Raw genomic sequence first — 22,646 nt, forward strand, 5'->3', positions numbered from 1 at the left:
ACTACTAAATATTATGCTAATGAATACTGTCCTGAATACTGTAAATTGTCACTCACAAACAAATCGCTTCATTATTAAATATTTTATTTTCAAAGCTTTGAACCATAGTAGCAAACATTTGATGGTGTTTCTTTAATAGTTTGTCAAATCAATTGCATATCATTTCACAGTTTCAATCAAAGTTATTCCTGACTAATGATGTAAGAATGCACTAGGCTTAAATGACATCACAGGCACTTGATCAACCGTCTGTTGGTGTGGTGTTGTTCATCCCATGATGAATTTGGGGCGGTCAGTTGATGTCTTTAAACTGGAGCTGAAACTGGAACTGTTCTTGTTAATCCTCTTCTCCAGCCTAGTTTCTGCGAACTCTGGAGAGGAAACTCTGTTAGTCCTCCTCTAACTGCTCCACCACTTTGCGGAGCCTGTCCACCAACACTGTGAAACAGACAGACTTGATTACACAATCTGTCCTGGGTATTATAACACCTCTTAATGATGATGATCAGAATGGAAATAAGAAACAATGATAACAGGACAAATAGGAATCAATATGGAACAGGTGAAATAATTGTTTGTAGGCCTACAGTAGGTCATAATGTCTAGGCCTATTAGTTGTGTGTGTTGAAGGTATTACCTCCTGCCGTTGGCCTGTGGAAGCTGTCATAGGAGCGACAGGCGTTGATCAGCTCTCCCAACTGTTTTGGGGAGTCTTCAGGAAGAGGTTCAGTATATTTGTCTTTACTCACCCTCTTTAACACCTCTTCTGGTAAGCAGTCTGATCAGAAGACGAGAGAAAACAAATGGAATGACAGATGTCTAAATATGACAGAGTAACCATATGCTTATAGAGAGAGAGAAAACCAAACCATGTTATTTTCAGATGTATCATTGGCATTGCTGTTAGTAGAAAGGCTGTGTTTAATAAACACTAACAGAGTTGACACACACCTCTGAAGGGAATCTCGCGGGTTGCAATCTCCCACAGGACAATGCCAAAACTGCAATGGACACAATTCAAACAGAGTGAACTTGCAGTAGACCGAGGGCCTACATTAGACTAAAAAGTACCATTTCAACATAAAAAATGTAATGGGTTTGTGATTTTACATTAATTTACAATATCTGAGTGTGTGATGGAAAGCTGACCTGTACATCTCACAGGCTTTGTTGTAGGGGTTGTTGATATTCTCAAGCTGCTCCGGGGAGCTGTAGCATAAGGAGCTGCAGCATAAGGAGCAGCTCTTCCGGTCCTTAGACTTCTTCAACGAAGTCTCTGTTTTCACCAGCTCCAAACCTCCTAGCTGACCACACAACAATTACATTGAGGTGGAGTACTTCGCCTATCACTTTGTAGTGCCAAACACACATGGATGTGTAGTGGAATGCATTAAACCTCATACCTTCACTCTGTACCCGGTATCTACTAGGAACTTTCTGCTGTTGATGCATCCGTGCACTTGAAACTTCTTCTCAGACTGGTGTAATCTACAGTGAAAGAGGGATTAGCTTGTCATGCCAGGGTAGCTCAGTGTGATTAGGATACGCTTTCTTGTTCTGTGAACTTTGGTGAGCGAGCAAGGCACAGGGCACAGATACAGAGTACCCATTATTTTAGTGAAGGGGAAACACCAGACCATACTGTATATTATTGGTGGGTAGAAGTTAATAGGTGGATCATAAGATGCATGAATAGCATCCAACATTCCTCTTTTGAATTTAGCCAAATTGTACCCAGTGACATTTGGCTGTGGCAGGGGTGCGACCATCAGAGGTGTGACTTTATTAGCCAGCTTTTGGTGTCGCTTTCCGCAGCGCTGGAGGAACCCTTTCATGTCCGCCAACATTTCATGTTGAAGGTGTCTGTACTGGTTGCGACAGAGCCTTATTCAACATAAAAGTATGATAGGCCAATTCCTTAGTTCAAATTGTATAAATATAACACATTTATGGCAACGATATGGCAGAGATGGTGCTTCATGTGCAATAGGTGTACTGTCTGGTCTACGTGTGTAAGGCACAGGGTAAAGAGTGGTTTACTGTACCTGTAAAGGCCTTGTGCTGCATCCAGACTCATGCGGGCCTTTCTGTCCCAGGGCAGCTTACTTTGGGAATCCAGCACCTCTCTTAGACTGCCCTTCTCACAAAACTCCATCACAATAAGGTAGTTTGGATTGGGACCTGCAGGACAACAAGGGTAGAGAAAAGGATGATTAAATGCAACAAGGGCACATCATCATCACATTTTGATATCATATCCTGCAATCACATGGTGATTATATCCCATCTCCTATTTGTTCAGCAACTATTTCACATACTGTAAAACAAATAAGAGTAGCCCACTCACCGCCCTCTTGCTGGACACAGATCCCAAACATTCGCAGGATGTTTGGCGACTCAAAGCGCTTCATAGTCTCCACCTCCTTTTTGAAGATGCTTCTCAGCTGACTGGGTGGGACAAACATTACCGATTAGACAAATAGATGTTTAGAACTGAAGTTTACACTAAAATAATTCTGAGATGTCTTGTATGCTACGCTACATACCTTGGGCTTGTGCTCCTTGGGTAGGTGTATCTTTTGATGGCTACTGTGAATTTGTTATACTCTCCTTTGTACAAAACTGAGTTGTCATTTTTTAATATGGGCTCTTTGGGCATGTCATAGGTCAGCTCCTCTGGTTTGATCTCTCTGATGTCTTGAATTAAAATGCTGGGCTTCTGTACTGTCAATGGATAACACACAACAAAGCCAATAAGATAAAGTCACACAGGCACTTAGGAACATAACAGATCAATTACACAGATAACTCAAGGTATCACAGAACAACACACAGTGTTGTAAAATACAGTGTGGATGGAGGGTGCTTGCCTGGTGCAGGATGCAAAACTGTGCTGTGTTTTGGGATCTGATTTGAATGACACATTGTTTACCATCCCATGCACATCATTTTAATCTGTGCAGAGTGCCGTCAATATAGTTTGTGTGAGTGGAACAATAGTGCTTGTAGTATCAAACAAAAACGTAGAAAGGTGTAAACCACACAGGAACAAATGAGCAAACAGACTCTCAGCTCCTTTTTATCACCTGGTGCTAGTTGGGAAATGTGAGATTAATGAACACAGAAGTTGCTCAGAATCCAAATGAAATAGTAGTTACCAAATGCAGTATGATGTTTGAATGTGATCAATTGGCCACAACTAAGGACAAAACATTTTTTAGTTACATTAAATTAGACATTTATCTATATAGGCTTACTCACAGGTTTCCAACATTGCTTTGATGTCTTTCACATCCTTTTTGGTGGAGTCCATTTTCTCATGCATTGTGTCCAATCTTTCCTTGTTGCCCTCCGCCAGAGACTGTAGCACTGTGGGTTATATTGGCACCGATATGACATTTGTCTGATACTGATATTAGATATTTTCCTTGCCAAAAACAACTGATACCGATAACCAATATTATAAATTTTAGCTGCCTTTTAAGCATTCTAGTACAGTTAAATAGTTAACACACACACACACACAGCAGTCTAAGGCACTGCATCTCAGTGCAAGAGGCGTCACTACGGTCCCTGGTTCAAATCCAGGCTGTATCACATCCGGACGTGATTGGGAGTTCGATAGGGCAGCGCACAATTGGCCCCGTGTTGTCCGGGCCATAAAGGTTACACACACACTGACCAAATAGATATTTTGTTGGCATTTATGTATGTCCCCATTACCAGTAAATCATAATATAAACCGATTTCTTTCACTAACTTGCTGTGCTGTTTCGTTGTTAATTTATTCAGTCGTTTCATTCTCAATCAGGATTTCTATGGAACGCCGTTTAGGTCTTTGGGTGTCAAATAAGATACACGTCAAATAACACAACATAATCTGTTTCAGTAGCTATAGTTTGCTAGCTAACTATATAGTTATGTGTCATCATCTAAAATAACTCTAATTTATAAAAACGTTCTTATTTGATTAATGGTGTTCGGACCCATCTGTGGTTCGCCTTCAAAATAAAAGTGTGGTATAATTCTACTATTTGTATTCATTTGCATCACTGTGAATTACATACTTTTATGTAATGAAGCTAGCTGGCTGCTTATAACGTTAGGTTTAGGCAACAGGGTTTAATAGCTGGCTAGCTATTTATTTGCATGAACTTAAATTCAATAGCTAATACTTACTCACAAGGATTCCTAAATCATTGCTTAGAATAATGAAAATGACTGCAGTTTCTACAGGTAATTGTTTTCAGGCTGTTTGTATTGGTGCTAGCTAGGTAACGTTAGCATGCTAAAGCTAGCTACCCCAGCAGTTGCGGTCGAACAAATGATGCTTTATTACCAAAGCGGTATTGTAAACACATCGTTCGTGGCCGGTGTTTACTTGTTTGCTGACTTTTGTACAGCTTTGACATTGCTACTGTATCTTTTTTTGACAGGCAAAGACTCAAACGGCGTTCCATCAGAAAAAATTGCGCACTTAGTAGTGTTAACCAGTGCTCGCCCAGTCGGCGAAAGCCAACATCACCCACCACAGAGAACGGTTGATTGTCAAGGGCAATGAATTCCATTCCATTTGAGTTGTCTCGCTGAAATGTTGTTTTGTTGACTGCTCAATCCACACAGCAGACATGGTGGGCTAGTTTAGGAATGCTGTGTTGCACGTATAGCGCAACATTTTATGTGGCGTCATTACGTCATGTACCTTCGTTAAATAGGCATGTGCGCCATCGGGTTTGCACATCTGGCGTTAAACTAGACGTCGGCTAATACCGATGTTGGCATTTCTAGCTTTTTAAAAATATTTTTTTTTATCGTCCGATAACGATATGTTCACCGATATATCGTGCATCTCTAATTGGCACAATGTCACCTGCCTGAAATTGCCCCACCCCACACACGGTGTACTCGGGTGTCTCACATTTTTGCAGCTCCAGACAATCAATCTCTCTGTCTTCCTCATCCTCTCTCCATCGTGTCGCCTCTTGAAACACCTGCTGTAGCTTCTGTCTCTGGTCCACCTGCAGGGCAAGCGAGAGCACCTGAGCTGCATCGTTCAAGCGCTCATTCAAACTTTCAAAATCATCTCCCTGGTCGTAGGCCTTCAGGATGCGCTTCAGGTAGCTGGCACTGGCATATTTCTTAACCACATCCTGGGCAGATTCTAAGGTGAATTTGAGCTCACTCAGGCCGTTCTCCACATGGGCAGGGTATTCCCCCAGCCCCTTCATCTTTACCGCCCTCACCAGCTCTTCCAAGGCTTTTACGCGCATACCCAAACGCTGACATCGCTTCTTGTTGGCTTTCACTTCACCACATAGAGAGTAGAGCTTCTCCGCTATGCCCAAGATGGGATCTATGATGTCCATGGCTGGAGAAAGAAGAAATAGTTTTAAGAAATGCATTCGACAAGGTTTTCCAAAAACATAGCTCTGAGAAAGTCTATCTACCAAAGCTTATATACAGTACAGTATACTAACTTGTTGACAGAGCACAAACCTTGTTCAACAATTTATGTTGAACCCATCCCATAGCAGCCTTACAAGTTCTGGCGACATCTCTCCCACTACAAATCAGTTAGACATTTTATGTGCAGATTGTATGTATGTAGGCATTGTTACCACCTGAGGGCATTGATGATATCAGCTGAAACAGTACATCAGGTCCTTAGGGGTGTATTCATTCCGTAAACCGTTTCCCATATAAAAAACAAACGGAACAAACTGGGAGTGACCTACCTGAAATTGTTCAATAGAAACTCATTTGCGTTTTCTGTTTGTAGTAAACAGTTTGTTGCAAAACATTTAGCAACAGATTAAATGTTTGGCAACAGAATCAGCGTAAGAATACAGCACAGGTCTTTTCTTGACCATAACCACTTATTTCCCAGAAGCTATTTTGGCACTGAGTAATGTCAGATAATGTCTTTTGAAAGCTAGTCAGGAAGAGGAACGGAAACTTACTTAACCCTGATACACATCTGATGTGAGGTACTAATGAGCTGTTTGAGTTCTTGTGATAGCTGAGGGAAGTTTATTTTGCCTTAATTTCAAAAAGAAATGATCACCAGTCATGACAAACAATAAGGGCTGGTTTCCCAGACCCTGTTTAAGCTCTGGAATAAAATGTACTTTAAAGTGAGAAAATTGCTGTTGATGGCATGGATATGATGTGGCTACCTCTTGGGGAAAAAAAGTGTTTTAGATGCATGCCAGCAAACCCACTACACAACACTAAACAATACATTCATTTCACGATAACGCTGACAAACGGTGTCCACAAACTGTTAGGGCCTACATAAAGCTGTCCCAACACCTTATCACTGCTACACCTGGCTATCAGCGGAGCCTTGTCTGACAGCGAAACAGTTCATTCAGCCTCATTTACTGCCTTTTAAAAAACATGGCTGACTTGCTTAAACAAATGTGGTTTCTAGTGACAATTGAGATGTACAAACTATGGAATAAGTGGATGAATAGTGGATAAGAGACAATCTGTAATTTCAACGAAGACAATGAGCGAGCTAGGACGGACGTAGTCAATATAACTATTTGTTCAGCACTTTTAAAATGTACAGCGACAGAATTCAAAACGTGGGCATTTCTTACATTATTCTGCCTGTCCACCAAGTCAGAACCGTAGGATAAATATAGGGGGCATATAAGTAGACAACGAAAGCTCTTACAATATTTGACAATTACATTTCTCTAAAACTCACCTTGTGAGTCCAAAATCAGCAGTCCCATCAAAGCTGCTGTAGATATAACGTGATTTGACGAAATGTTATCTGTGACCAATGACCTCTGGCATTCTCTGGATATATGGTGATTTCAAGACAACTGGGAACTCTTGAAAAAAATAAGGCTGAATCATGAAGACGTCAGGTCAAGGCTCTCGAAAGAGGCCCGAGTTCCCGAGTTGGATGACCGTTCAAACATATTTTCCCAGTCGGAGCTCATTTTTTCCCCCCAGAGTTCCCAGTTGTCTCGAACTCACTGAAATCAGATTTCCCAGTTCTGAGTTTCAAGTTGTTTTGAGCGCGGAAAAAGTCATATTGGATTGACACCATGGCCCAGTCACGGACCAGGATGTCTTGCTCCCAGGCAGACTAAATAACTTTTTTGCCCGCTTTGAGGACAATACAGTGCCACTGACACGGCCTGCAACGAAAACATGCGGTCTCTCCTTCACTGCAGCCGAGGTGAGTAAGACATTTAAACGTGTTAACCCTCGCAAGGCTGCAGGCCCAGACGGCATCCCCAGCCGCGCCCTCAGAGCATGCGCAGACCAGCTGGCCGGTGTGTTTACGGACATATTCAATCAATCCCTATACCAGTCTGCTGTTCCCACATGCTTCAAGAGGGCCACCATTGTTCCTGTTCCCAAGAAAGCTAAGGTAACTGAGCTAAACGACTACCGCCCCGTAGCACTCACTTCCGTCATCATGAAGTGCTTTGAGAGACTAGTCAAGGACCATATCACCTCCACCCTACCTGACACCCTAGACCCACTCCAATTTGCTTACCGCCCAAATAGGTCCACAGATGATGCAATCTCAACCACACTGCACACTGCCCTAACCCACCTGGACAAGAGGAATACCTATGTGAGAATGCTGTTCATCAACTACAGCTCGGCATTCAACACCATAGTACCCTCCAAGCTCGTCATCAAGCTCGAGACCCTGGGTCTCGACCCGCCCTGTGCAACTGGGTACTGGACTTCCTGACGGGCCGCCCCCAGGTGGTGAGGGTAGGCAATAACATCTCCTCCCCGCTGATCCTCAACACGGGGCCCCACAAGGGTGCGTTCTGAGCCCTCTCCTGTACTCCCTGTTCACCCACGACTGCGTGGCCACGCACGCCTCCAACTCAATCATCAAGTTTGCGGACGACACAACAGTGGTAGGCTTGATTACCAACAACGACGAGACGGCCTACAGGGAGGAGGTGAGGGCCCTCGGAGTGTGGTGTCAGGAAAATAACCTCACACTCAACGTCAACAAAACTAAGGAGATGATTGTGGACTTCAGGAAACAGCAGAGGGAACACCCCTATCCACATCGATGGAACAGTAGTGGAGAGGGTAGCAAGTTTTAAGTTCCTCGGCATACACATCACAGACAAACTGAATTGGTCCACTCACACTGACAGCGTCGTGAAGAAGGCGCAGCAGCGCCTCTTCAACCTCAGGAGGCTGAAGAAATTCGGCTTGTCACCAAAAGCACTCACAAACTTCTACAGATGCACAATCGAGAGCATCCTGGCGGGCTGTATCAATGCCTGGTACGGCAACTGCTCCGCCCTCAACCGTAAGGCTCTCCAGAGGGTAGTGAGGTCTGCACAACGCATCACCGGGGGCAAACTACCTGCCCTCCAGGACACCTACACCACCCGATGTTACAGGAAGGCCATAAAGATCATCAAGGACATCAACCACCCGAACCACTGCCTGTTCACCCCGCTATCATCCAGAAGGCGAGGTCAGTACAGGTGCATCAAAGCTGGGACCGAGAGACTGAAAAACAGCTTCTATCTCAAGGCCATCAGACTGTTAAACAGCCACCACTAACATTGAGTGGCTGTTGCCAACACACTGTCATTGACACTGACCCAACTCCAGCCACTTTAATAATGGGAATTGATGGGAAATGATGTAAATATATCACTAGCCACTTTAAACAATGCTACCTTATATAATGCTACTTACCCTACATTATTCATCTCATATGCATACGTATATACTGTACTCTACATCATCGACTGCATCCTTATGTAATACATGTATCACTAGCCACTTTAACTATGCCACCTTGTTTACTTTGTCTACATACTCATCTCATATGTATATACTGTACTCGATACCATCTACTGTATGCTGCTCTGTACCATCACTCATTCATATATCCTTATGTACATATTCTTTATCCCCTTACACTGTGTATAAGACAGTAGTTTTGGAATTGTTAGTTAGATTACTTGTTGGTTATCACTGCATTGTCGGAACTAGAAGCACAAGCATTTCGCTACACTCGCATTAACATCTGCTAACCATGTGTATGTGACAAATAAAATTTGATTTGATTTGATGTTGAATGTTTATCCTTTTAAGATTGGAAAAGAGACCCTTGAACCCAGACTCGGGACCACACACCCACTCCACTGAATTTGAGTTCTACCCTTAGGTTTGGTGGTGACAGTGTCCCCATGAGTGACAGAACACTGAGCCAATCACAACACAACTAGAGAACATTACTAACGCTCTGTATTTTCCGTTGGCTGCCCTACCATCACAGAAAACACTGAGCTTGGCTGGAATACCTGCCTTTTAGAGCTGCCTTACTCAAGAAGGCAAAAAATAGACCAAGTTTTTATGCTAATTTTTCACACAAAAATACTGTTTACAAACTTAAATCTGGCACCTATTAATGCAAAAGTAACATGCAAAACAGGCACCCCCACAAAAAAAACGGTGGGTCGCCACGGAGTTAAACTGCAGTATAACAGCAGATATTCTGCAATTACTGCATCCAAAATACCAGTTACTGCAGTTTCAAAACTGCAATCTTTTTTTTGTAAGGGCTGTGATATAGTCGTTTCAACATATCAGATGGTAGCCTACAATGCCATAGAAAGTAATAGGCTACTTGATAGCTAACAGATGCAAACGTATCATTCTCCACATTTAATGTCAGTTTCATTGAGGACTTTTCCCCATTACAGAAGCACGTGAGGGAGTTCCATAACTTCCATTTAAAATGTCCACTCGCGCAGCCCCCAAGAACTGAGCATGCGTAAAACACTAAGATATTGTGAAGCATCAGCTCTAGTGTAAATGTTTAATTGGAAAACGGTTGGAAAAAAACTACTGTCGGCATAATGACAATCTAAATAACCTACATATAACTGTTAAAAAGATGTCTCCTCTCACTCACGTGACTAAGCCAATAGTGGACTCGTTTTTCGCAAAATAGTATGCAGGATCATCTGGATACGTATGCAACAAGAGTTCGTTTTCAAAGTAGCCCAATTAGCAGAAAACTGCAGACATGGCAACCCTGCTTTGACTAGCCCTTTAGTCAGGGAATCAGGGCGTCACCATGGAAACAAGATTGTATGGCAGAAAGACTTGCTTCAAGCTAATGTAACACCTCTTAAGTATGCCCTTACCTTTTATTTTATCTATTATTTAACTAGGCAAGTCAGTTAAGAAAAAATCTTATTTACAATGACATTCTACCCAGGCCAAACCCTAACAACACTGGGCCACCCTATGGGACTCCCAATCACATCCGGTTGTGGAATCGAACCAGGGTCTGTAGTGACACCTCAAGCACTGAGATGCAGTGCTGTAGACCGCTGTGCCACTCTATGCAACGCCTTTAAAGAATTCACCTAGGTAAAGAGAAATTATTCCATACCAGACTCCATTAGATCAAAAATTCTGAACCAACTATATTAATTTGGGAACATGTCGAAAATAATTAAACATTCGTGGCAATTTATCTAGCTTGCTGTTGTTAACTCATTTGTCCTGGGATATAAACATTGGGTTGTTATTTTACCTGAAAGGCACAAGGTCCTCTACTCCAACAATTAATCCACAGATAAAAGGGTGGATTTCTAGTAATCTAGTAATCTCTCCTCCTTCAGGCTTCTTCTTCTTTGAACTTTATATGGTGGTTGGCAACCAACTTTAAGGTGCATTACCACTACAGACTGGAGTGTGGACCTCAGTTTATCTTTCAATCGCCCATGTGGGTATATGCTCCAAAAAACCACTGAGGAGATGGGAGAGGCGGGACTTGCAGCTCGTCACGCGCCTGGCTATGCACGCACTCGTTGCAAGCAGTGTGGTGCAATGATTGAATAACAAGTATGTGCACATTTATTTTGCAACACTCGCGTGTGGTCAGCATGTTACCATATTTTCAACTTCTACTCTTACTTCACTAAATTCCTAAAGAAAAAAAAACAGTAAAAAGTACCCTAAAGTACTGACACTCAAAAGTACTTCTTATATTTTTACAGGAAAATGGTCCAATTCTCGCACTTATCAAGAGAACATCCCTTGCCATCCCTACTGCCTCTGATCTGGCCTAATCACTAAACACAAAAGCTTTGTTTTTAAATTATGTTGGAGTGTGCCCCTGGCTATCTAAATATGAATTTGAGATTATTTATACTTTTACCTGTACTTTTGATACTTAAGTATATTTGAGCAATTCCATTTACATTTGATACTTAAGTATATTTAAAACAAAATACCTCTACACTTTTACTTAAGTATGACAATTGAGTACTTTTTCCACCACTGAACAGATCCCCCATATCACTAGTAGTGATATTGTCACATCTGTTGATTGGTTGCATTATCAATTGTTCCACACTTGGAACATCAACTGTTCAATGACAATCAGCAGTTTTTGCATTAGACAGGAAACAGACACACTCTAGTAAGAATTTATGAAGAATGGTTTGAGCAAAAAGTATTGTTCTCAACAGCAGGATGTAGGCTGTAAGACAAATCTCACGCATCACCAGCACTTGTTATTGTTCTCTGTTCAACTTCAAACCTATTGTAAGTTTGAAATGAAACATACCCTGAAAGGCTGTTGTTGTCAATGCTGAGACTTCACTGACATCTGAAACTCAATGTGATCTCCTTTCAGTTTCAGATGTCAGTGAAGTCTCAGTACCAACAAAACAACAGTCTCTCAAGGTTTCATTTGAAACGTACAATGTATGGAAGCCCATTCCCACCACCAAAAAAAACATTACAATGTCAATACTATCTCAACATTGCAAGATACTAACTTGAAATTGTGAGATACTAACTTGAAATTTCTAGAGAGTAGAACATATATATATGCTTCTTCATTTGTAGCATTATGTGGCAATTTCCATCTATCCACGTTGCAGTGATCAGCACAGCACAAACTACTGGCCAGATGGCATTTGCCCCAACACTTTTGATTCAATTGAATAAAAAATATTGACACTGTAGCATTGAAAATAGGGACAAAGTACTGTTGTTTAGACTGATTTGCCTCATGATTTGTTAACTCATGCACAATTAACAGGGTGTGTTAGTCTGATCTGCTGTAGCCTACTGATAACAACCACAGCTGCAGGTAGCCTAGAGAAGCCTATGCACTCTTGATTTCCTCTAGCCAGGGGAAACAAAGCGGTAATGTTATGTATTTGTAGTCTAAAATATGCCTATTTATACATGTATGTGTTAAGAGAAAATATGAATGTGATCAAATTCAGGTTTATATTTAAACTTTGGCTGGCTAGGCTACCTAGACTTTATCAATTCCAAATTATTGGTTTGAATTAATTAAATATGTGAAATTGAATTAAACAATAATGTATGTTTATGCTAATTTTATGTACAATATTCAATTATGTTTGCATATGATAACAATAGCCTAATATATTTCATATGCCATAAACTATTGTTTTTTAACAGTTTCACTCAATTCATTCTAATTAACTTAATCATTATGACACACCCCTCACTATTGTTATTGGTTGCACTAATTGCACTGTTTGTCTACTTAATCTTGTTCAAGTATTCATGGTGTTATCCTGAAGAAGGCACAGTGATGCCGAAACGTTGGTGATGTACCCAATAAATTACTGGGAGTTTATATATGGAGTGTGCAAATCGTTTTATTTTTGATAGTTTATTGAATTAATCAATCAACACAAAGGTGATGACATACTGTGTGATTAACCTTTACATTACAGATGCAAAGTCCTACACAATGCAACCCTGCACAAAGCAAGTTCAGTTCTATTATCCAATCGCAGTTGTCTAGTTTTTTTTAAACAATATGACCTGCTTCGAAAACATCTAGTCCCATCATAGCCCATATAAAACTGTTTAACAGCTGATTTATTTCTATGTCATACCCTACAACTAGGGTCTGAAGTTTTACCTGTTTAGGTAGCCTACCAGATCTGGAACCACCAGTCTGGGACCTGTGGTGCACCCCTGAAATCACCACACACTGTTACAAATGTAGAAACATTTCCTATAAGTATGGTCTACTATCTCAAAATTTCGATTTAGTAACTACTTTTTTTTTTAGATAGTATCGTGACATTTCTTTGATAGTATCTACATTTTTTCCCATGGAGGGATTGGGCTTCCATACCCTTTGTGTACACCTACACCACTACTACGCACAGTAGAGCTGTGCACTTCCCGTGATTATTTCCGTTCAGGTCTACTTATCTCATTTCTTTCTTAGCAATAGTAATAGCATGTTATATGTTCTTAAATGCATGCCTATGCCTATGCCTTCTTACTCAATCAAGAGACACCAAATTACCCAATTGTTGAATAAATAAATACATTTGCCCAATCAAAAGTTATGAAATCTGCCTAAAATGGCGCTGAGTGTGCAGTGGAAAGATGATGCTGCCTTTGCAACATCCACGAGAAGCTTGGCATTAATTTGATCCAATTGAGATCGGCTGAAAAAAATGTACAGAGCGGAACTAAAAGTACTATTCGCTATAATGCAGTGGCATCATACACGCGTTGTACATTTATTTGGTCCTGTCATGTTTTGCTTCCGTGTGGGAACAACGCTCTTGTGCCTTCATTGGTTAGGATTTACATGTTGACATTTCTGTGTGAAATGGGGAAAAATACTGAACCGTCGGTAGCTATATAGTTGGTAAAATAAAAATTACAATTAAAAAACTTGCAGCTAGCTAGCTACACTAGAACATGTCTATGTACGTTTGCGTTTGATGGCATGCTTTTTTTGATTTAGTAAGTAGCTAGGTAGCTAGCTAGCTAACAAAATGTTAACCAGGCTTGGAGTTTTTGGTTATATGAACATTGTCAAAACACTTTGCACTAGTACAAATAGGTACCTTCAAGGCTTCGCCTCAGATAATGATATAAAGAAATTTATTATAGAAAACACTGAGATAGTAAGAAAGCATAATTTGACCCCAGAAATCCATTTGAGACTGTTCACCCCAAATTGTCGGTTTTGGCATGCAAGACCAGAACTGTGGCCTTTCTCTGACCCATTCTGGGCAATATACTGGCCAGGGGGACAAGCACTCGCCAGGTATGTTATTGTTTTAAATACACTATTGTAAATTAATTACCACTAATAAGCCCATAATATAACCCAACACCTCTCTAGGTATCTATTGAGTAACCCTGGAGTGTCACAGGGCAAGAGAGTGTTAGATCTGGGGTGCGGCTGTGGAGCCTCTGCTATAGCTGCCAAGTTCTGCGGTGCTTCTCATGTAGTAGCCAATGACATCGACCCTGGTAAGACAACACTTTTGTACATTTCACTGATTGATTCTATCCTTGGGGTATGAAGACCTCTGTCCTGATTCTCCCTCGTTCCAGTTGCAGCCATCGCGACCCAGCTGAACTGTGAGCTGAATGGCCTGAACCCCCTCCCTTGTGATACGGAGAATGTGATTAGTTCAGAGCCCGAGGAATATGACCTCATCCTCCTGGGAGACATGTTCTATGAGGAGGCATTGGCGGACAGCCTTCACAGCTGGTTAAACTGCTGCATCCAGACCCACGGGACACAGGTCCTGATAGGAGACCCGGGGAGGGCCCAGTTTGAAGGACACGGCATCAGGAGGCTCCTGCGTCAGGAGGCTCAGTTTGAACTGCCTAAAGCTGTCAGAGAGGAGAACTATGGACTGACCTGCAGCACTGTATGGCGCTACCTGCCTGAACTCTGACAGACATCTTTCACAAACCCATATTTGTATGTGCTTTAGAGCACTCCTTCAACTGTTGTTGTTTGTGACACTTGACATATGATTGTGGAATTGCTATCAGCAAGTGCCTGGCATTGACTCAATTAAAACGTGTCAATCTTCTTTGCCATGAAGTCAAATGTACTGTTGTTAAACAAACACCTCTTTTGACATCTCAAACCTAAGCATATCTCTTTTATTCAAAACCCAGCAATAATGCCCCAGTAGTATGGGGTGTTGTCTCAACAACAAAGTTGTACACAGATCTATGATTTGAAAATGACAAGTAACAAATGTAAAACAGTACATATTTCAAATGCAATCAATCACATCTGTGTTAACAATAAAGCATGTAAACTTACACTGCAGTCAGACTGCAATCCAATGACCTAACAGTAGGGGGCATCCACACTCCTATCATTCATGACATGTCCTGATTTAGCCACTACCTCCTGACCCTGAGTTGGCTCTATAAAAATTATACTCCATATTTATTCATCTGGCAGATAAACACGCCCTTTTTAAATAATTCATAGTCAAATATAGATTAAACCCTTGGTTTTGTTTGGAATTATTTGAGCTCATTCAGAGGAGAAATCAGGCTTGGGCCAAAGCAAGGAAACTGACTCTGTAGTGGACTGGCAATCCTTCAGACAATTGAGGAACAGATGTACTATCTCGTTTAAGAAAGCTAAATCAAGCTACTTTTTAAGCTCTTATTTTGGAAAACAGAAAATGCACTGAAGCGTACAAATTCCTCTTCCTCCCTGCCTTATCAAGTTCTGCCTGACTGGCATCATAACTGAGAAGAATATGATAAGTGATGCTTTTAATCATAATTTTATCTCGGCATGCTTTTTATTTGAGAGAAACGGTGGTATAGTTGACCCTGGTCAGTCAATCATCTGCTCTTCCCTCTGCCAGACTCTAGCTGACTCGACAGTTAATCTGTCAACTTCTAGGGAATCTTTGTTTTAATTTCAACAATTTACTATCTGTTATGTGCTAGATGCCTTGCTTAAGATTGATGTAAAATAAATCCTCTGGCGCTGATATGCTTGATCCATTTTTGCTGCAGCTCTCTGCCTCTGATTGCTGAATCATTAACCTGGTACTATCCCAAGGGTTTGTAAGGTGGTCCATGTACGCCCCTTCACAAAGGTTATGACCCATATGACCTAGATAATTATCGGCCTTCTTGCCTAGCTAAAATATTAGAATCTTTGATTAATTCTCAGCTACCATCTTTCTTATCTTTGAAATGTATTCTAAATGTACAGTGAATTTGGAAGGTATTCAGATCCCTTCCCCTTTTCCACATTTGGTTGCGTTACAGCCTTATTCTAAAATGTATTAAATAAATGTTCTCACATCAATCTACACACAATACCCCATAATGAAAAAGTGAAACAGATTTTATTTTTTGGGGCAAAATTTTAAAAAAGTACTTTAATTACATAAGTATTCAGACCCTTTGCGATGAGACTTGAAATTGAGCTCAGGGGCATCATGTTTCCATCAGCATACCTTCTGTAATGAAGGTCATGTATGCATTGGTACATCTTATCTTCTTTGTTTTACATAAGAAGTACAAAGGCAAAGAAGACCATACCTTCCTGAGAAGAGCCTTTACCTAACATACATGCAATGAACCTACTACTATGTGAAGGGCCCAAACAGATAGAGAGAGAAGCATGTTTTTTCCATGTTACACATATAGTTAAACAGGCAGTTCGCATCCCAGTGTACCTGAACAGACTTGGCTCCAACATATTATTTATTTCCAAATGTAAGATTGTATCACTACTTTCGTGCTTACATATTTACAACAGGAGAAGAGAGTAACAATTTCTAAATCAAGGACAGGGTGCTGCGTGCATACAACCAGGTTACAGCAAGGACATCTCAAATGAAGTACAGTAAAAAGAATGTCCGTGCATTTACAACAAAAAAAATCGTTAGAGAATAAATAAATATGAAATGTTTTTCTGGTATAAATTGCAAACATTGACAGAGAATAGAACACTGAGTAGCACATCCAACTAACTATAGAGGTTTGATCTTGAACCACTGTTATTGATGATAATCACACTACAAAGCTAAGATTTACTGAGACCGGTGTTTTTTTCTTTAGCGGACTGTAAAAAACAACCATAAGCTTAGTTCAGTCACTTCGGTCCCAGAAGCTTTTAAGGAGTTTGTGTGTGTTCTTTCCATCCCTCCTCCTGCCATCCTCTTCAGTGCTCCCTTGGAGTAAGTACAAGTTGCTCCTAATGCCTTGATCCAGGGTCAGATAATCTAATGGGTAGGTTTCCCTCAGTACACTGTCCATGATACCTGTTGGAACTTATCTGGGCCTAAAAGGTTATGCAGGGCCTCTTGATCTGAAAGACAAAGGAGGTTAAGGTTTTAGCTGTTGTTGGGTTTTGAGAATGTGAAATATACTTATTCATTTCACTGATGGACTGCTAAGATTTAGAGGGTCTACACCAGACGTTAAGGGTTATAAGAGGAAGGTACATAGTGTGTGCAAGTAAGCTTGGAATGTGTTGAGTGCAGGGAAGCAATTACATGTGGCAGGCATTGATAAGAGGAGATGGGTGGAGATTTTAGAAACTAACAATGTCAATGTGGGAGAGAGTGTAATGCATAACGTTTACATTATGTCAGGATATGTTATTGTTAGCCATCAGAGATCCTCTGGCAGGAGAAGAGAGACAGATTGGTATCAATAACCATGACAGCCTTGAGTTAGGGAGGAGTGAGCACTTTGGGGTAGAGGTCAGGTCAGATGAAGTGAGGAAGAACAGATATCACTAAGGTTCTGTCTAGCAACAGAGATGCATTGCCTGTTCATTTGTGGAGGAGGAGACTCAGCCTCGGAGAAAGGGTTAAATATCAGTGCTTGTGTGAAATGTCGGTTGTCTGAATTACAGCTGTATCGACCCTTTGGGAAGAATTAAACTTGGTTAAGCTTCTCTGGTGTCTGCGAGGTTCTAATTTTCAGAGTAAATAACTAATACTATACAGTTGAAAATTTACCACACTTGTCTTTTGAATACCAATTTATAAAACACACATACAGGTCTGGACTGGGCTAGTGAAACAGATGGTGCTGCTAACAGTATATTTTCCTCCACTGTCCCAGTCCCCATACCAGGCTCTCTGCTCGCAGACACACGTGACCGCCCTCAACCTACCAACTGTTTGAGCTATCAAAAGATCTAATTGGATAACTCCATCGGCAACATTTCTAATCAGCTGTGGAGTGAGCTTACGGTACATTCTTAATGCTGTTATAGTAGACGACTTATACTTTGAGCTAAAGGCTCACCAGTGATGAGAGGACATCCATCGAAGGTAAAGATCCGGACGTTGGGGCAGTTTGTAAGGACAGCCTTCACGGCCTTGCCTGTCAGGTTACGACATCGGGCCAACTGGAGTTCCTACAACACATCCAATCACATAGTTTATAGATCCCTGTCTGCCTAGACATAATACTCTGCCTCCAAAATAACATGGGAAAATGTCACACTTGGAAGTCTTTGTATAAAAACAAAGAAGACTTGAATCAAGGTTGGATGTTATCTTTCCAAGTGTGCTTAGATACTAAGTTGCTGCCATAGCCATCACCTTGAAGAACTTGTGCCCATAGCTACTTTTTTGCACACTTATACTATACTAGGGGTATTAATTTATCATTTTAAGTTTGAAACAAACAAGATCTACACAACAACAAAAGCATAAAGGGACAGAGTTTATTGTCCTCTATGAGGAAATGATTTTCATATGCACATTTGTTGGTCTTCTTACCTTCAAACTATTAGAGCACGGTGCAGTAGCCAGCCCAATGACACCCTCATCTGTAACCTAAAACAAAGCACATATGATCTTATTTTTGCTGAGGTGATTGACAACTAAATACTTACAAGCAATAAGCAGTGTACATTAGCTACATCAGAAGTTTGGTACTTCTAATGTGCGTTGTGGTGGAAAAACCTCTCAGTTAGATCTCAATATACAAAAGCTTTATTACGAGCATCCATGCAAGGGAAAAAACTATTACAATCGCTCTTTGTTCATGCAGACATTTATAGAAAAAATGGGGAGTGGTGTGTGTGTGGGGGGTCATATGTCACTTGGATGAGTCAGTTACTTCTACTTATCACTAGATAACAGTCCCAGAGGTAGCAGACAAATCATACCAAGGACACACAACCTCAGTTAACAGAAACCACAAAAGATTGTTTCACAAAAAGTTATAACATGGCAGTTTAGAAACAGTTATAAAACAGACTGATTAAGTCAAAAGAGCTACTTGAAACCATGCAATTGAGCAATCTTACAGATACTAAGAGGAACAGGATGACCTGTTCCATATTCAGACCATATAAGATGACAAATTAAATGTTCCTCTTCCAAAGCGTCAAAGTACCAATCTGGTAATGCTGCGTTCCAGAGGGATAAACCATAAATTCCTGTTATACTAAGATAATCTAAATCTTAGGAATAGGAGGAACGCAGCCTTCAAAGTATTCAGTCCTAAACTCAGGGTTTAAGTTTATTTAGAGAGATATGTCATCCAAGCTGTGCGTGAATACGTAATAAGCATCTCACTCACTTAATTGAATTACCTGGGTTCCCGAGAGATTGAGGCTATGGAGAAGCCTGCAGTTTCCTGCCAGTGCCAGCAGGGCGGCGTCTCCCACAGCAGAGCAGCCCCAGAGGGAGAGGACCTCCAGCGAACTGCAGCCGTGGGCCAGCGCCAGGACCCCTTCATCGGTCACTGCAGCACACTCGGTCAGATCCACGACCTGCAGGCCTGGGCAGGAGGCCGCCAGGGTCCTCACACCTACAGAGAACCGACCAATCAACATGTTAGTTGCGTAGAGCAATGTAATTGTATTAGATCACATCATATGTCATATTGTGTTGTAATAATATTTACTTTGTGGGTGCTTATATTTGACCAGTTTCACACATGTACAAGTCTGTATTATATGCATGTGTGAATTGGAAATGTGTTTTTTGCATATCCCAACTCCCCCTGAGACAACCTCAGGAACCCCACTGTTCCTAGGCTGTCATTGAAAATAAGAATTTGTTCTTAACTGACTTGCCTGGTTAAATAAAGGTTAAATTTAAAAAAATTAAATAAAAAGAGTGGGGTCACAGCAAGGGTCAGCCATTATCAAAGGCAATGTATTGTATTATGATGTTCATTACATTGTAAAGTACTGTATTGTAAACAAAGAGATGGCCCAGATGGGTTTTTCTTTAACACCGAAAATGTTCCATTTGGTAGGCAGGTACCATCTGAGGTGATGCTGGGTTGGCCTCGCAGAAGGATCGTCCGGAGCTGCGGACAGCGGATCTGTTGCAGGGCGGAGTCAGACACTCTGCAGTTCACCATGTCCAGCTTGTGTGTCCCAAGATGCATCAGCTGAGGACAAACACAGTAGGAAGTGTGCAGGAGTTGGTTCTATCCCAGTAGTAACACAGAATGAATAACATGACCTTGATTAGAATCATGTGTGTTAGTGCTGGCCAAACCAGAGAGGAAGAGAGAGGCCCAACTCAGGGGAAAATCTGTCTCCTTCCAACAGGTAGTCTTTTTTTTGTTTCGCCCACCAAGCAAGAAGATTTTGTATGGAGGTCAATAAGAGTGTGTTGAATTTGGTCATCAATTTTTGGGGGGGTTTATTTGCAACGTGAGGTGGATTTTATCAAATAGAAGTTTTGTAATGCTTAAGTTGTTACAAATGTACTGATAAGTAGGACACGTGACATCCCGGCAACTCTGAGAAAAAAATAATAATATTGGAGTTGTCTCAGGGTATCTATGCATATTCATGGTATGAGGCTAGTAGCATAGCGCATCTCTCCATTGAATTACAAGCAGTTCACCTCAATGACCCTCATTGAATATTCAAAATAGGATTACTATATTGAATTGTATCCACCAAGCCAAAAATAATAATAGGTGGGAGCTAGACAGCTTGTGTCGTGGAAATATTTGCTCAATCATATTTCTCAGATACCGGAACTTGTGAATACAAATAGACTTTATTACAAAGTAACAAGCCAAGCTGGTCCACGATCAACCAACTTTCCAGCCTCGGCACACACTTTCTATACAGTTTTCATCCTTACGTCACACACATAGTAACTCCTCTTTATGTTAATGACTCATCCCCTCTGGCATTTAGCCACCATTATCTTTTTGCCTTGCACTCACTTCAGCTTGGTTTCCATTTTCTTATTAGCAGACATTAGGGCATAGATTCTGTTGGTGGCGCAACCATAGTAAAGATACAAAAATAAACAGACATGCACACTCCTAATGCATGTGCATGTCTAATGGTGCTTAAGTAATGCAAACCTATGCTCATAATGCATGTCTAATGAACCTCATTGGACTAGGTAATGGCTCCCATTAGCCTAATGACCTAGACACACATATAGAATGCAATGATTCTGCTTACTACTCTAAGATGTATAATGTGCACACATGTACTGGAAAATTCTCAATACCTGCTGTGCCGCTTTGTGGCTGACTCCCATTGTTAGGGTTGAGAGATGTATCTTGTCAGTATATCCATAATCCTTGGCTAAACACATGCTCTAGCTCAATTGAGGGCGCTGCTGGTGGATGATATATGTACTGCTAGGCTGGAACAAAAACCTGCACACAGTCAGAACTGAGTGTCCACTGTGGTTCCAAAACAGGAATTCTCCAGAACCACAGTGGACAACCGTATTTCATATAACACACAGCTAATACCTGGCTGATGTTTAGGTCGGTCACCGTGCCCTGTGATGACATGATTCGTAGCAGCGTGTCTTTTATGCCCGCAGGTAAAGCCATGAAGTTACTGAGGTATCTGTCCGCATAGATTGCGACATATACGGCGCTTCTGCAAGAACGGAAATGTACATCAATGAACATGTAGCTATCTAATTAGTAGGTGACGTTAGTTACCCTAGACACCTAGCAAGCTAGCTAGACGAATTGTTACAAATCACATTTCATAAACGCTCAAAAAACTAACATTTCTGTAACCTGTCAGAGCTACCCACTCACATATTCAAAAGCGAATCCATTGCCAAAATGCCACTCCTGTGTCTGGGCAAGTGGGCATGGAGAAGCTAACCTCCTAAAGCTAGCTCCCTGACAGGTGATCCAAACACAGATAAAACAATGAGCCAGATATCTCACCAGATGTATAAATGTGAAGCATCCGGTTAGAGTTTCCACTCACTACCAAATTTGGTGACGACAGGAAGCCCAGTGGTCGGCTGTGGGAAAAGATGGAGAAAGATTTTGGCCGAAATTCAGCAAATATTTTCATCGATGAAACATGATCTCCATACAGGTTTCTGTTTCCAAAATTATAATCTGTAACACAGAGTGGACTGCGTTTTTGACAAATTGTAAAAAAAATATATATATTTATATATATTTTTTTTAAGCGTTGTTTAGAAGGAGTGCAAGGGCGAATTGAATGGTTGCAGCCTCTTCACAGAATAGGCGACCTTCTCATCAATGCGCAATGTCGAACAATCCCAGTCAGTCACTTTTCACCCGGGGCAAACTACACCTACCCGGGAGAAAAAGTGTATTTTATGCCTTTTATGTATTTTTAAATTATTTTAAAGGTTTTATTGTAATCATATTACAGATACTTTTGGACAAAAAAAATACTTTTAGCCAGCGGAAAATAGAAGTATTGCGCCGTGATTGGCTCAGTATTCTGTCACTCATCGGGACACCACCACATCGCTAAATGGAAGTCCTTAGTAAGGGTAGATAACCAACATTTCAGCCCTTTGTGTCCTGACACTGCCATAGCTATATTACAAGTGCCCTTCCAAGAAGGCTCAAGGTCA

The 22,646-nt window shown here is 41.1% G+C and overlaps 2 protein-coding genes across 2 annotated transcripts; one reads left to right on the forward strand and one right to left on the reverse strand.

Annotated features, from left to right (window-relative positions):
• Nucleotides 1-67: 67 nt before the first annotated feature.
• amn1 (antagonist of mitotic exit network 1 homolog (S. cerevisiae)) lies at nucleotides 68-21,948 on the reverse strand. The gene is made up of 16 exons (XM_065003026.1): nucleotides 21,841-21,948; nucleotides 21,541-21,673; nucleotides 20,070-20,199; nucleotides 19,391-19,608; nucleotides 18,570-18,626; nucleotides 18,091-18,202; nucleotides 4,919-5,368; nucleotides 3,262-3,369; nucleotides 2,547-2,724; nucleotides 2,348-2,448; nucleotides 2,046-2,181; nucleotides 1,404-1,488; nucleotides 1,150-1,304; nucleotides 952-1,001; nucleotides 638-778; nucleotides 68-438 (listed from the first exon to the last, which is right to left on the reverse strand). The coding sequence occupies exons 1-16, from the start codon at nucleotides 21,858-21,860 to the stop codon at nucleotides 389-391; spliced, it is 2,124 nt and encodes a 707-aa protein (XP_064859098.1). The 5' UTR covers nucleotides 21,861-21,948; the 3' UTR covers nucleotides 68-388.
• etfbkmt (electron transfer flavoprotein subunit beta lysine methyltransferase) lies at nucleotides 13,435-15,809 on the forward strand. Its single transcript, XM_065003025.1, has 3 exons — nucleotides 13,435-14,095; nucleotides 14,174-14,304; nucleotides 14,389-15,809. The coding sequence occupies exons 1-3, from the start codon at nucleotides 13,821-13,823 to the stop codon at nucleotides 14,736-14,738; spliced, it is 756 nt and encodes a 251-aa protein (XP_064859097.1). The 5' UTR covers nucleotides 13,435-13,820; the 3' UTR covers nucleotides 14,739-15,809.
• Nucleotides 21,949-22,646: the final 698 nt, after the last annotated feature.

The sequence above is a fragment of the Oncorhynchus nerka genome, linkage group LG17, assembly GCF_034236695.1.
Source record: "Oncorhynchus nerka isolate Pitt River linkage group LG17, Oner_Uvic_2.0, whole genome shotgun sequence".
In the NCBI taxonomy this organism is placed as follows: Eukaryota; Metazoa; Chordata; class Actinopteri; order Salmoniformes; family Salmonidae; genus Oncorhynchus; species Oncorhynchus nerka.

Excerpts from the sequence above, each read along its gene's own strand:
- etfbkmt (XM_065003025.1), top strand. The coding sequence starts at position 13,821 with ATGTTAACCAGGCTTGGAGTTTTTGGTTATATGAACATTGTCAAAACA. Across the intron at positions 14,096-14,173 it reads GGGGGACAAGCACTCGCCAG|GTATCTATTGAGTAACCCTG; the intron begins GTATGTTATTGT and ends ACACCTCTCTAG. Across the intron at positions 14,305-14,388 it reads AGCCAATGACATCGACCCTG|TTGCAGCCATCGCGACCCAG; the intron begins GTAAGACAACAC and ends CCCTCGTTCCAG.
- amn1 (XM_065003026.1), bottom strand. The coding sequence starts at position 21,860 with ATGGATTCGCTTTTGAATAT. Across the intron at positions 19,609-20,069 it reads ACCCAGCATCACCTCAGATG|GTGTGAGGACCCTGGCGGCC; the intron begins GTACCTGCCTAC and ends GGTTCTCTGTAG. Across the intron at positions 18,203-18,569 it reads CGTGCTCTAATAGTTTGAAG|GAACTCCAGTTGGCCCGATG; the intron begins GTAAGAAGACCA and ends GATGTGTTGTAG.